Source organism: Dysidea avara, chromosome 1, assembly GCF_963678975.1.
Source record: "Dysidea avara chromosome 1, odDysAvar1.4, whole genome shotgun sequence".
NCBI classification, from domain to species: domain Eukaryota; kingdom Metazoa; phylum Porifera; class Demospongiae; order Dictyoceratida; family Dysideidae; genus Dysidea; species Dysidea avara.
Window position 1 is genome coordinate 52,658,837 of NC_089272.1, and position 14,434 is coordinate 52,673,270.

A 14,434-nucleotide genomic window follows, 5' to 3' on the forward strand; every position below is an offset into this window, starting at 1 on the left:
TTTAAGTAATCATGAATGTGTTTCACTGCACAATAACTCCACTGTATTTATAGTTTCAGAAGCCACTAAATGTATGTGTGCATGATTGAGATTTGTTTTCATACAATAACTGCAGCCTTGCCATTTTAAAGCCATTCATGTACCAGTGATACCACACATTTCTTTGTTTGTTGTTACATCATGCAACACTACAGCCATAAATGTGATTTGAAACAAAAGCCACTAGATTAAGTATGCACAGTGCCTTCATTGTGGATTACAGGATGGCCGACTTAATTTACATATGCTCAGCTGTCACAGTATGTCCCATGGCCCCAATTAGTAACTCTCTGTTACAGATAAATGTGTCTTGAAGACACTCAATGTCAGAGATAGACTATAGTGATACCAGTAATGCTATGCATTGTTAGTTGCATTCATAAATTCTACTGTTAGTTTTTTTAATTGCTTACATTTTTACAAAGCAAACATAATTACTTTCAGCAGATGTTATTTGTATACTACTACTCATCCTCAAAATAATCCTCCTGCAGTGTGCAATAGCTTCTTTAAATATATCTATATTGGTGTACTTGATTTTGAGTAAGAACAAGATATTAGTATATACCGTAAATGCATGTTAGAACATTAAAAATTTCAAATACTGTATTTAACTACTTATTTTTGTGCAGCAATTATACTACAGTACTGTATGTATGTATGTATGTACCATTGCATTTATTTTATAAAAAATTGTTGACTGGCCTGGATATAACAGAAATCAGCCATGTGCAACACAACAAGCTGACTTTGAACGGAACTCTGTAATTGGCCAAAATACTCACACTGTATAACATTCCTGGGGGTGCATATATGTACAATACAAGTGGTTCTATTCTTTCTCTTGGTAAGGTATATCTGAGTAGAATAATATATGTATGGCAAAGATAACAATCAGGCAAGTTACTATTTCCTTTTATAATGTAGTGCTTGCTAACTATATATTGTTGATACCTGTATGGTTGTAATATCCTTAATAAGGACTTGAAGTAAGGAATCTACAAATTGGTTAACACTCCTCAGCATTAAGAGGATTGTGTATGCAAATGGAACACTGTGAAAGTTGGGTTTACTGGCACACCCATGTCGTGGTGTTGACATAAACACTCTGCACATATGTTATGGTGTAACAAATATGTACCCTTAGCATTGTAGTGATTTCAATTTTGAACACTCCTTGGTGTTTCCTGTGTTGATGAACACCCGGTTAAGTTAATAATATTAATATAATTCTTTGATAAAGTTATACCATCTAGATCAGAAGTCAATAATAAAAATATGACCGGATTTGCAAAAAGGTACAGTACCTTTTTCACACACAAAATTTGACCGATTTTTTAAACTTTAAAGCTTCATTACGTTTTGATAATGGCATATAATTGCTTGCAACTTTCACTGAATATAGCTACAGTGTCTGGCTACAATTTGATACTAAGAGCAAGTTAATCAATATAAGGAGTCAAGTGTTACATCATTATGTTTGCTGGTATGTCAAATGTGTGGAAAAGGTATCTTTTCGCAAATCTGGTCACATAATTATATAGAATGACTTGGTTGCAAAAAATTTATTTTCCAGGTTTATTCTAGTGCTGCCCCCCCCCCACACACACACACACACAAAATCTCAAAAGTGACAACCAGATAAACTTTAAGCTTGATTTTTATATAAAAGGCACAAAAAACGGGTGTAACTAATCACTGGACTGGAACACTGGACTGGACTACTGGACTGACATATTTTTGGTTTTTACACATTCTAAGGTTGGTTTTATTGAGTCTTGCTAGTTAAGGGCCTTCAGAAAACTTGCAGTCTGCTTAATGATGAGTGTGAGGAGTGGAGTAAGCAAAAACTGACTTCTCACTACTTGTTATGCTCTACAGCATTTATACACTTCTTAGTATTGTGTTTTGGAGATTGTAATATATAACAATAGCTAACCAAAATCACTGTACTATATTTATGCTACCTATGATACACTGTATCCTTGAACTAAATAGCTCAGACCCCTGGGACACAACCTATCCTTCCTATTGTAGCTAAATTCATTCCTACATGCAATATACAAACTCATTGCACAACTGTAGGGTTTTTTTCTGCTGTCATGATTAGTTCTTACATGTGCTGGTTGGCGTACTATAATACATGACTAAATATATTGGCATTGTACAAGCTTGCTACTATCTTCAAGACGTTATCGTTGGTTAACCATAACTAGCACATTCCCTGCAGCATAATGATAAGGAGTATAGGTATATGTACTGTACAAGAACACAATAAGTAGTGAAATCACTAGAAGTCAATTTTTGCTTACTCCACTCTGCACACTCATCATTTTAGTAGAAGATTGCAAGTTTTCTGTAGGCCCTTGGCTAGCAATTAAGACTCAATAAAACCAACCTCAGAATGTTTAAAAACCAAAATATGCCAGTCCAGTAGTCCAGTCCAGTGATTAGTTACACCCACAAAAAAACTGTCAAAAACGCTCTCAGATTTAATCTCAGACTATATATGCAATGCTTAGAATTTTCTTAAGTTATTATACAGTACCTTCTTAAAAACTGCACACACAACTTTAAAGATACTTTCAGATTCAGTTTCAGATATTCTAATTTTCTAGGGTACACATATGACTACAGCACCCAAGCCCCCCCCTTTAAATAATGCACACAACACAGCAACAGAAATACCCTCAGGTTTAATCCATTATGCTAACACTCATGCATTAAGCTCTGATGCAAGCATAGAACTTACTAGGTTCACTCAGTCACAAAAAAAAATTGACACTCTGACACAACCTTGACTAACCAGTCAATTATATCAACTGTATGGTTGTGAACTTAAAAGGATAGCTAGCAAGCCATCCCATTTAGACCTTCATCCAGTGACCCCCAATTCCTGATTTCCCCTATTACGTAGAAAGAGAAATCCTAGAATAACCACTGAGCAGTATACATAATGTAGTGTTGGGATTATTACTTTTTAGACGTAACTCGTTACATATGACTTGCAACTGAACTATTTAGTTACAGTTACATATTACCAATAAAATAAAGTAACTATCAAGACACACGGTAGTGTGTCGTGCGGCCCAAGAAGCCGGCGCGTAACACCCGTGAGTATATTGACAGGAAGAAAGAAAACGCAATTTTCGCACCTCCGTAGCTCTGTGCTTCCTTGATGAAACACGACGATTTTTGCTGTGGACATGCCCCCCAACTGCAGCACTCCACATTCCAAATTTGAGCGAAATCGCTTTACGCATTCCCGAGATATGCGACTTCAAAAATTGGCTCAGTTTCTTCGTTTTTTTTTTTCTTCTTATTTTTCTTTTTCTTGTCGCACACTTACAAAAACTGCTATAAAACTCGCACGCCATATCCGATTGCCTTGAAATTTGGCACACAGAAGGGGGATATAAAGGCGCATCTCGGTACCAACTTTGGCTCGAATACGATAAACAGGCAAAGAGTTATGAGCGATTATTCACGAAAAATAACACCAATATGTTGTCACGCCTACAGGGTAAACCGCGTATGGGAAGAAGCTGAAAATCGGTGGGTGAATAGGTCAACTATTGAACCTCAAACCTTTTGTGGTTTGAAAGAAATCGAGCTAAAAACCAGGAAGATACAACGAAAAAACCAACAGTGTGTAACAATTACGCAATCGAGATTAGCTAATAAAAAACGACTGCTTGCCACGCCTACCAGGTAAACCGCTTGGGGTAATGCTTTGAAAATCGCTGTACAGATGGAGTTATCATCTTAGAAAGGCTCTTCAATGGTGTAGAAGAATCAGACTTAAAACCACGGAGTTATAACACGAAATCCAACTTAGTGTAGCAAGTGCGAGATCGAGATACTCTAATAGAGCAGTCATCCTAATAGAGCAGTCATCCTAATAGAGCAGTCACCCGAAGAGAATTCAAGAGATCAGCTAGAAACAAGTAACCTGTATAGAGATCAGCTAGAAACAAGTCACCCTGTAGAGAGATCATCCGCAAACAATTCACCCTGTAGAGAGATCAGCTAGAAGAAGTTACCTTGTAGGGAATTCATGCAACTATAGAAAGAGATAATTCAGCTAGAAGAAATCACCTTGTAGAGTTCAGCTACAAAGAAACCACAATGTAGAGAGTTCAGATACAAGAAACCACCATGTAGAGAATTCGTTTACAAACAAGTCACCCTATAGAAAGATCAGCTAGAAGAAGTTACCTCGTAGAGAGTTCAGTTACAAAGAAACCACCATGTAGAGAATTCATTTACAAACTAGTGACCCTGTAGAGACATCAGCTAGAAGAAGTTACCCTGTAAAGAGTTCAGCTACATAGAAACCATTCTGTAAAGAGCTCAGCTGCGAACAAATCACCTGTACAGAATTCAGCTACAAACAAATCACCCTGTAGAGAGATCAGCTAGAAGAAGTTACCTTGTTGATAGTTCAGCTACAAAGAAACCATCATGTAGAGAGTTCAGCTACAAACAAATCTCCCTGTAGAGAGATCAGCTAGAAGAAGTTACCTTGTAGAGAGTTCAGCTTCAAACAAATCACCCTGTAGAAAGATCAGCTACAAACAAATCTCCCTGTAGAGAGATTAGCTAGAAGAAGTTACCTTGTAGAGAGTTCAGCTACAAAGAAACCATCATGTAGAGAGTTCAGCTACAAACAAATCTCCCTGTAGAGAGATCAGCTAGAAGAAGTTACCTTGTAGAGAGTTCAGCTTCAAACAAATCACCCTGTAGAAAGATCAGCTAGAAGAGGTCACCTTGTAGAGAGTTCAGTTACAAAAAAAACCACCATGTAGAGAGCTCAGCTACAAACTAGTGACCTTGTAGAGACTACAGCTAGAAGAAGTTACCTTGTAGATAGTTCAGCTACAAAGAAACCATTCTTTAAAGAGATCAGCTGTAAACAAATCACCTGTAAAGAATTCAGCTACAAATAAATCACCCTGTAGAAAGATGAGCTAGAAAAAGTTACCTTGTAGAGAGTTCAGTTACAAAGAAACCACCATGTAGAGAATTCAGCTACAAACTAGTGACCCTGTAAAGACATCAGCTAGAAGAAGTTACCTTGAGAGAGTTCAGCTACAAAGAAACCATTATTTAAAGAGCTCAGCTGCAAACAAATCACCTACATAGAATTTAGCTACAAACAAATCACCATGTAGAGAGATCAGCTAGAAGAAGTTAACTTGTAGAGAGTTCAGCTACAAACAAATCACCCTGTAGAGAGATCAGCTAGAAGAAGTTACCTTGTAGAGAGTTCAGCTACAAAGAAACCACCATGTAGAGAGTTCAGCTGCAAAGAAATCACCCTGTATAAAATTCTGCCACGAACAAATTGCCCTGTAGAAAGATCAGTTAGAAGAAGTTACCTTGTAGAGAGTTCAGCTACAAAGAAACCATTCTTTAAAGAGATCAGCTGTAAACAAATCACCTGTAAAGAATTCAGCTACAAATAAATCACCCTGTAGAAAGATGAGCTAGAAAAAGTTACCTTGTAGAGAGTTCAGTTACAAAGAAACCACCATGTAGAGAATTCAGCTACAAACTAGTGACCCTGTAAAGACATCAGCTAGAAGAAGTTACCTTGAGAGAGTTCAGCTACAAAGAAACCATTATTTAAAGAGCTCAGCTGCAAACAAATCACCTATATAGAATTTAGCTACAAACAAATCACCATGTAGAGAGATCAGCTAGAAGAAGTTAACTTGTAGAGAGTTCAGCTACAAACAAATCACCCTGTAGAGAGATCAGCTAGAAGAAGTTACCTTGTAGAGAGTTCAGCTACAAAGAAACCACCATGGAGAGAGTTCAGCTGCAAAGAAATCACCCTGTAGAGAGATCAGCTAGAAAAAATTACCTTGTAGATAGTTCAGCTACAAACAAATCAACTTGTAGAAAGATCAGTTAGAAGAAGTTACCTTGTAGAGAGTTCAGCTACAAAGAAACTATTCTGTAAAGAGCTCAGCTGCAAACAAATCACCTGTACAGAATTCAGCTACAAACAAATCACCCTGTAGAGAGATCAGCTAGAAGAAATTACTTTGTAGAGAGTTCAGCTACAAAGAAACCACCATGTAGAGAGTTCAGCTGCAAAGAAATCACCCTGTATAAAATTCTGCCACAAACAATTGCCCTGTAGAAAAATCAGTTAGAAGAAGTTACCTTTTAGAGAGTTCAGCTACAAAGAAACCATTCTGTAAAGAGCTCAGCTGCAAACAAATCACCTGTACAGAATTCAGCTACAAACAAATCACCCTGTAGAGAGATCAGCTAGAAGAAATTACCTTGTAGATAGTTCAGCTACAAACAAATCACCATGTAGAAAGATCAGTTAGAAGAAGTTACTTTGTAGAGAGTTCAGCTACAAAGAAACCGTAAAGAGCTCAGCTGCAAACAAATCACCTGTACAGAATTCAGCTACAAACAAATCACCCTGTAGAGAGATCAGCTAGAAGAAATTACATTGTAGATAGTTCAGCTACAAACAAATCACCCTGTAGAAAGATCAGTTAGAAGAAGTTACTTTGTAGAGAGTTCAGCTACAAAGAAACCATTTTGTAAAGAGCTCAGCTGCAAACAAATCACCTGTACAGAATTCAGCTACGAACAAATCACCCTGTAGAGAGATCAGCTAGAAGAAGTTACCTTGTGGATAGTTCAGCTACAAACAAATCTCCCTGTAGAGAGATCAGCTAGAAGAAATTACCTTGTAGAGAGTTCAGCTACAAAGAAATCATCATGTGGAGAGTTCAGCTGCAAAGAAATCACCACTGCCCAAATTTCAAGGCAATAGCTCTTTCCAATCTGAAGTTATCAATTGTCAAAGTTGGCAAATTGGATGTGTGTGGAAGGCCCCTTTTCGCAAATCCGGTCCCATATGTATTATATATATAATTTGTACATTATTTTACTGATAAAATATTTAAAGTACATCTAATTCATCTTTTATTCTTCCTGTAGTAAAGAAAAAAAACATAGGTTAAAAAAGTCCCAAAGCTGGCCATAGGCCGGCTTTGGGGTATACAAATACAAAAAGAAATGAAATCTAATCCAAAACAGCCAAGCTGTAAAAAAAGTGTGCGGCCCTTGAAAAGGCTATGGTGAAAAAAGATGTGAAATCCAAGGTGGCGGCCAAGAAATGGCTGTGATGGTAGGTTAATGGTAAAAATTTTAATAATGACAATTCAGGTAAATTTTGTGAAGCGGCACAAAAATTCACCTGAATTGTCGTTATTAAAATTTTTACCATTAACCTACCATCACAGCCATTTCTTGGCCGCCACCTTGGATTTCACATCTTTTTTCACCATAGCCTTTTCAAGGGCCGCACACTTTTTTTACAGCTTGGCTGTTTTGGATTAGATAATATAATATGACATATTATATTACTCTGTGTCCACAGCCTTAAGCTGTCACGTGTGCAACTACCACCTTATCACTTGACATAATTGTGTTGTTGGACAATGTGTAAATCTTGTAAGAAGCTAGTGAATACGCTTCACTAATTAATTTGAGGTGGCTTCGTTACTTCGTTGTGTTGAAACTGGAAGATTTTGAAATTTGAATGATACGAAATTGAATCTGAGAGCATTTTCAATGGAAATTGATTATTCTGTACCTGAATTAAGTATACTGGTACCGGTAATAACTACACAAGTAGATGAAGCCTTTTAAACAAAGGCAGATTTGGAAAAAATCCATAACAGAACCAACTTTTATGCTTACACTGAATGTTCTATTAGAGTAGTTAGGTGACTGTTCTATTAGAGTATCTCGATCTTGTACACCTCCAATGCTGATCCGGGTCCTTATTGCATAACCTTTAGCATAAATCCACTGATAATGCTTTGGAGAGATGTTTATAAAGTGGGTTTATGAGTATATGTATTATTAGTGATCATATAATTATGCTAAGACAAAATTTCATTATGATCCTCAGCATATTGATCAAGTAAAGCCTAAAAGTGAAGGGGGTGGGGCTTCAGCCCCCAAAGCCCACCCCCTAGATCCGCCCCTAGCAGGGGCTGATTTAGGATTCTTTGAAAGGGGGGGCTAAGCTGGACAGGGACATAGGTAACTAGCCAGACAGTAGAAAACACCAAGCCTTCTCACAAGGCCCTAGTTGTAAGATTCATGTAGTATCCATGGTCAAATTAGCTATTTGGATTAGTGACTATTTTAGTGTGTGAAGCACACTAGCATGCCAACCTAGGGGGGTCTGGGGACATGCCCCCCAGGAAATGTTTGAAAATTAGGCCCTCTAAAGGTGAATCTGAGAGTATTTTTAGCAGTTTGTCAGTGGAAAATAATGGAATTTCAGTTTATTATATATCATTCAAATTTTACTTTTCCATTAAATCATGCCTGATTGCAACATGCATTGAGTATAGCTATCATGCATGCATGATAATCTTTTCATTTGTAGCTACCAAGCATTTAGATATAGCTAGCTATATGCCATATTGCCTCTTAGCCATGCTCTAATCAGCTAAATCTGTGAGGCAGAAACATGTATAGCTAAGTAGTAGTGGTGTTGAACGTCACAATAGTATGCATGCTCCTTAGCCTAGGACACTTTGTTAGCCATAACACCAATAAAGTATACTGAAAAGCAGAATGCAGTGAAGGGTACTAGTAGCTATTAGCTAGTCCACTGGCAATCCTTAGCAAAGTGCAACTATTTTGCATTTATGGGCTTTCTGAATTTGCTGTGATAGTCAACGTATTAGATCTGCCAGGTTATGAAGACTGAACTATAGGCTAGCTACAAATGCCAGAACCATAACCCACAGCATGGGGTCATATCAGAAGGTAACTGATACAAATTTTACATTCAAAGACAAAAGTGGGTGATTATGCTATAACTGCCTTATGAGACTGCAAATTACCAAAAGACTACAGTTTGCTAAATGGCTGAGTTGGTAGCTACATATTATACTGAAGCTGATGAATCTAACCAATTAAACCAACTAACACTTTTTGAATCTTTTAAAATATAAAAACCACACTAATCACCTCTTATAGCAATAGTGGAAAACACTGCTGATCTTTTGAATAAAACAATACCCACAATTAAAACTTTTGTAACTGGAGATGCAACCCACAATCGAAACTTGTTTTGAAGAACTCTTGAGGAAAAGGGAAGCTATATTCTCCTGGAACAGAGTTGAACAATAGGTATAGTTACATAGACATTATTTGTGTTGGTAGTGATGCATAGTTCCTGAAAGCTTTTGATACACATAGAAGATTTAAGGTTTTATTGGCCAAGTACTACCTTAGAAAGGAAAGGGGGGCTACAGCCCCCTTAGCCCCCCACCCCCCCCCCTAAATCCGCCCCTGGCATGTATACAATTACTAATGCACTGTATAATTATCAAGTGTATTTGTGTAAGATCAGTACTGACCATCATTGTATGTATGATACCACAAAACATGCACACTAGCAAATTAAAAGATCTATATGAGAGGATGCCTTTCAATAAATAATTAAAAATTTAGGGTGTTTGAAATTGAACACTATAAGGCATTTTCATGGTTATAGCAAAACAGAAAATTTCAGGTGTTCTGAGATTAAATTTGGGGAGTATTTGTGCTGGCTTTACATGCCATTTTGAAAGTAGAAATTTTTACAAAATTACATGTGAATTTAATGAGAGTTAAGCATGCTATTTAGAAAAAAATTGGGCTCTCTGATACTTATTGAATAGCCATCACTATAAGCATGAATTTTCGTTAGTTGTATATATACCCTAGGGGATTTTAAAGGTGATGTGATGCTGAATCTGAGAGCATTTTAATGTTGCGTTTGCAATTTTTAACCTCGAAAAAATTTGCGCTCTGAGATTGAATCTGAGAGCATGTTTGATAAATTTAGTGTGCCATTTTAAAAACACGTTTAATCTAAGTATAGTGTAGTAGTCACTCACAATTTTAGGGGGTGAGTCTGAGGGGGGAAGCTCCCCCCCTAACAGCCATAGAATAAACACTGGCTGCATGCCCCAGCTAGCTATATCAATTATCGTCTGAAAAGTGACGTATCTGTTGTGCTTCATTGTTGGCTATGTTCAACCTGTATACACAGCAGTACGAATCAATAAAATTAATGTTTGAAAAGCACCTCTGCAATCAAAATAGCCACTATGAAAAATACAGATGATTTCTGTTAAAGGGAAGCCATCATGTGCTACTGCCAAATTGACACTTTTCGCTGTCAGCAAAGATAAATGGGACACAAAGGAGGACACTGTTAAGTCCATGAAGAATGCATTGTATGTACTGTGGTATGCCAAAGGCACCTCTCGGGCTGAAGCGACATCGAACAGTCAAAAAATCAATCCCGTAGCCTTAGCCGCTATTGAGTTACGCTTATCTGAAGGAATCAGTAAGTCAGTCAGTCAGTCAGTCAGTCAGTCAGTCAGTCAGTCAGTCAGTCAGTCAGTCAGTCAGTCAGTCAGTCAGTCAGCCAGTGGAAAATTCCAGTAACTATTTTTTTTAATTCCGTAGCAACTTGTTGAAAGCATTTTGGGTTGATCTGAAAGCTTTTTTGGGCTTAGTTTTACCTAACCAATACTGCCTAATCATTGTCAGGGAAAATTGAGGCTGGTTTTTGGGTAATGTTATTTCATGGGCCACACCTACTCCTTTGTGGTCCCTACTATACAGTACTATTGTACTGTATGTATATGTTAAAGCATAGCCACTGGTGCTATATGAAAAATAAAGTACGAGGCGCGCGGCCGAGTACTTTATTTTTCATATAGCACGAGCAAGGCTATGCTTTAAATGATTTATGGAACTATCTAGTCGTGTAGCTTCACCATACACTAGGACTCGTAATTAACATGCGTTGCACAAACTATTAGCAGCCTGAATGCACACGAACTAGTTTAACAAAGTAACTCACATGTATTTCACCATAGTTTGCCATGGTAGACGTTCATTGCGTATTTTGGCAGGTTTTGCTTGCAACCCACAATCGATTCTATTGTGAGTCACAGTGAAATAGTTCCGTGATATCTCCAGGACTTGTCTGTTTACATTAACAAACGTAACAGCAACGTTACCTTCTCCCACCCATCATCGAAGCATTTAGGTATGTCTATAAAAGCAATCCAGTGGTAAAATTCGTATTGGCTGGGGTGATTGATCACTCAGCACGGCGAGGCTATCAGCCTTCACCGGCGTGGGTGATTAGTCGTACTGGTGCGAGCCCCGCAGGCTATTAGCCTGCACTAAGGCACGTGGGAAACTGTGCTTTATTGCCCACAAAGAGTGCTTTATTGCACCGCAAAGAGTGCTTTATTTGTTCAATAAAGCACTCTTTGCGATGCAATAAAGCATTCTTTGTGGTCATGAAGCACTGTTGGCCGGCTGAGAGTGTACTTATGAAATTTAAAGTACACTTTTTCCTTTGATCTTGCCCACGCAAAGTTCTATAAGATAATTTAAATAACATTTAATCAGTCCAGACTACTGTATAAAAGTTTGTTACATTTAACTATTAACTATTCATTAGTCATAATTTAATGTGTGTGCAGATTTATGTAACATGTAGTTAGTGTGTATCCCAATTACCAAGTATAGTTTAATGTAGAGGGTATGAATGCAATAAAATTTAATATGGCCAGTGTATATTAACACTATGTACATGAAATTAGCACACATATAGATATATGTACAAATATAATAATACAATCATGCTAGTTAATGTATTATGCATTATTTGGGTAGAAATATTCAATGTAGCATCACAAAAATTTTAACACCAGTGCCATAATTTCAAATCAGCTAGAGTATTTGGATTATTTGCTTGCTTTCTGTACATGTTCATTAGTACATTGTGATGGCCTATGTGAATTTCACTGGTGGTCTGTAGTCTGGCATTGGGATACTACTATGTATATAAGTACTGTACTGTATATCAGTGCTACATTTGTATTAATTCTTAGGTTGATCATGTCACATTATAACAGATCCATATAGAATGGTGGTGCATGGTATCCACGGTGCTTTGCTTAATTCATACATGTTCATCAGTACTCTGTGGTAGCTACTATGCATGCACACAATCTGTATAAATATGTGTGTGATCTCTGGTACATATGTACGTATATTATGTATATTTACTGAAATATAAGGAACCTTGCATTGTATCATACACAGTGCTTTGTCCATGTCTTTATAATGTGACTAAAAGACAAAAGCTACTACAAAAAACTGTTTTACTACAGTGCACATACTGGTGTTCGTCTGTTACCTTTAGGTTTGACAACCAATGGGGCAGATTTTCATTTCCACAGAAGGTGGGCTGAACCATCCAAGTCTTCCAAACTGTATGAATCCTAGTGCGGCACCATAGTTCTAGTTTAGGTTAATGTGCCAGCAGCTGTAATGCCACCAACCGCCTGGAATGCTACTAGAATGCGCAAAGATAGGACAAGTTGATCCCTGTGGTTGATCCAATGTTTTGAATGTTTGTCCATTGATTGGATGTGTTACAAAAGGGTCAGCTGGTGTGATCCCAACAAATCCTGATATACTGGGTCGATATTGATCATTTGCTGGTCCTACTTTAAAATGACTGTAGTGTAGGTACGATTTGGTTCCATTATCGAAGGTAATATCAATACGTAGTTCCCACTGTCCCTGATTTGTTAAACAATGGATTGGCCAAAGTCCGAACCAAAATTCATCATTGATGTCGCCAAATCCATCCTCATATTCAGACCAACCCCTGTGGAAATTTGTGGAAGACTTTATATTTCGTCTTTGAATAACTAGCCATCCCCCTCCTCCAGATTTAGTGTCACAGTAGACATCCATGTTGGAACACTTGACCCCACAAAAGCTAGCAATGGTGTAGACTCCTGAAGCTTTTGCATTGAACTGACTGTTATTATAGCCAAGACAGATCAATACGATTGCCATCATTTTGACACTCTCCATCAACTAACACTATTCCTGTAGCACTAACTAAGACTACTGGTGTTATCATAGTAGTCATTGTAGACTAGCTAGTCCAACTCTGAACTCTAGTTCACTACTAAAGTAAACAGTTGTTACTTTGTAACTCAGCTCCAAAGCATGTAGAGTCTCTTTCTTCAAATCCCTGTTTTATACTGTTCTATATTTCCTTATAAGGGTAAAACTGTGTTCATGTATATAAATTACCTTATATAGTAATGGTTTGTTGTAATTTCCTCTACTACATTACCTGTAAGCAATAATTCTCCCAAATTGCTATACCATATTTGTGGTGGGTGTTTAAAGGTTTCTGTGTTGTGTACAATGACAAAGTGATTACAGACTGTATAAAATTATTATTTAAACATTTTCAAGGTAACCATTATTTGTTTACTTGATTTTTTTACCAGAACACAAATTGCTCTGTTCTCTATTCAATAATAAATTTCATAATACACTATTGAATCATATCTTTTAAAAATTTCACAACCAAATTAGGTTGCTAATTCTTCATAGTGATGCAATTTGTTTTGATTGTGTGGTTGACAATGATAAATGAAATGAAATTCATTGCTAAAAACTGGTAACACAAACTAACAGTTCATCACATGGCAGGTCATATTTCAATACTGGAACAGACCTTTGTTTATATTACTAGGTTAATATACACTGTAATAGCACGAAAAAGCAGTCATAAATGTTTTGAAGGTAAGCAAAATATTTTCTCACATGTGATATGCAGTTGCATTTTTCATTGTCCTACACACCCAAAATGGCATATATATCATACAGTATACAGTAGTACTATATATTAAAGATCATGGAATATTGGACTTACTTGCCCTTCAAAATTGCCTGAAAAGTAGCCTCACTTTCTCTTCAAAACAGTGTGGCAGTATTGGTTAAGCATAACCAATCCCAAAAGTTTCTTCAGTGAAAAGTGCACATTTCGCATTAAACATGAAAAAATCAAGCATGTACCCTTATGCATTGTTGAATTATGCTAGGCTGAAGGCATCAGTTAGTTAGCAGATAGGAAACTTTTAAAATTCCATAAACTTGTTGGCAAAATATTTGGGTTTGCTCTGAAACTGCAGTACGTACACAAAATGCGCATATCATGTCCTCCTTTGTGTCCCAGTTCTTTTTGATGACAACGCAAGGTGTCGATTCACGGTAGCATGATACGGTTTCCCTGTGGTTGTGGCAGTAGCTATTACACTTATCACCCGTATTTTCCGTAGTGATTTCAGAGACAGTTTTCATACTGTTCTTCATTTGTATCACTGTATAATGGACAGAACATAGCTGAAGACAAGGCATGATCTCCACTGCACTTTTGAGTAATTGATTGATGGGGGCACGTGTTCAGACACAAATTTAATTTTAAGGCATGCCTGGCACTATTCTTTCCTTT

The 14,434-nt window shown here is 37.2% G+C and overlaps 1 protein-coding gene across 1 annotated transcript; it reads right to left on the reverse strand.

Moving 5' to 3' along the window:
* Positions 1 to 12,414: 12,414 nt before the first annotated feature.
* LOC136247425 (ficolin-3-like) lies at positions 12,415 to 12,984 on the reverse strand. The gene has a single exon (XM_066039101.1). The coding sequence runs from the start codon at positions 12,982 to 12,984 to the stop codon at positions 12,415 to 12,417; it is 570 nt and encodes a 189-aa protein (XP_065895173.1).
* Between the last annotated feature and the right edge of the window lie 1,450 nt (positions 12,985 to 14,434).

Excerpts from the sequence above, each read along its gene's own strand:
- LOC136247425 (XM_066039101.1), bottom strand. The coding sequence starts at position 12,984 with ATGATGGCAATCGTATTGATCTGTCTTGGCTATAATAACAGTCAGTTC.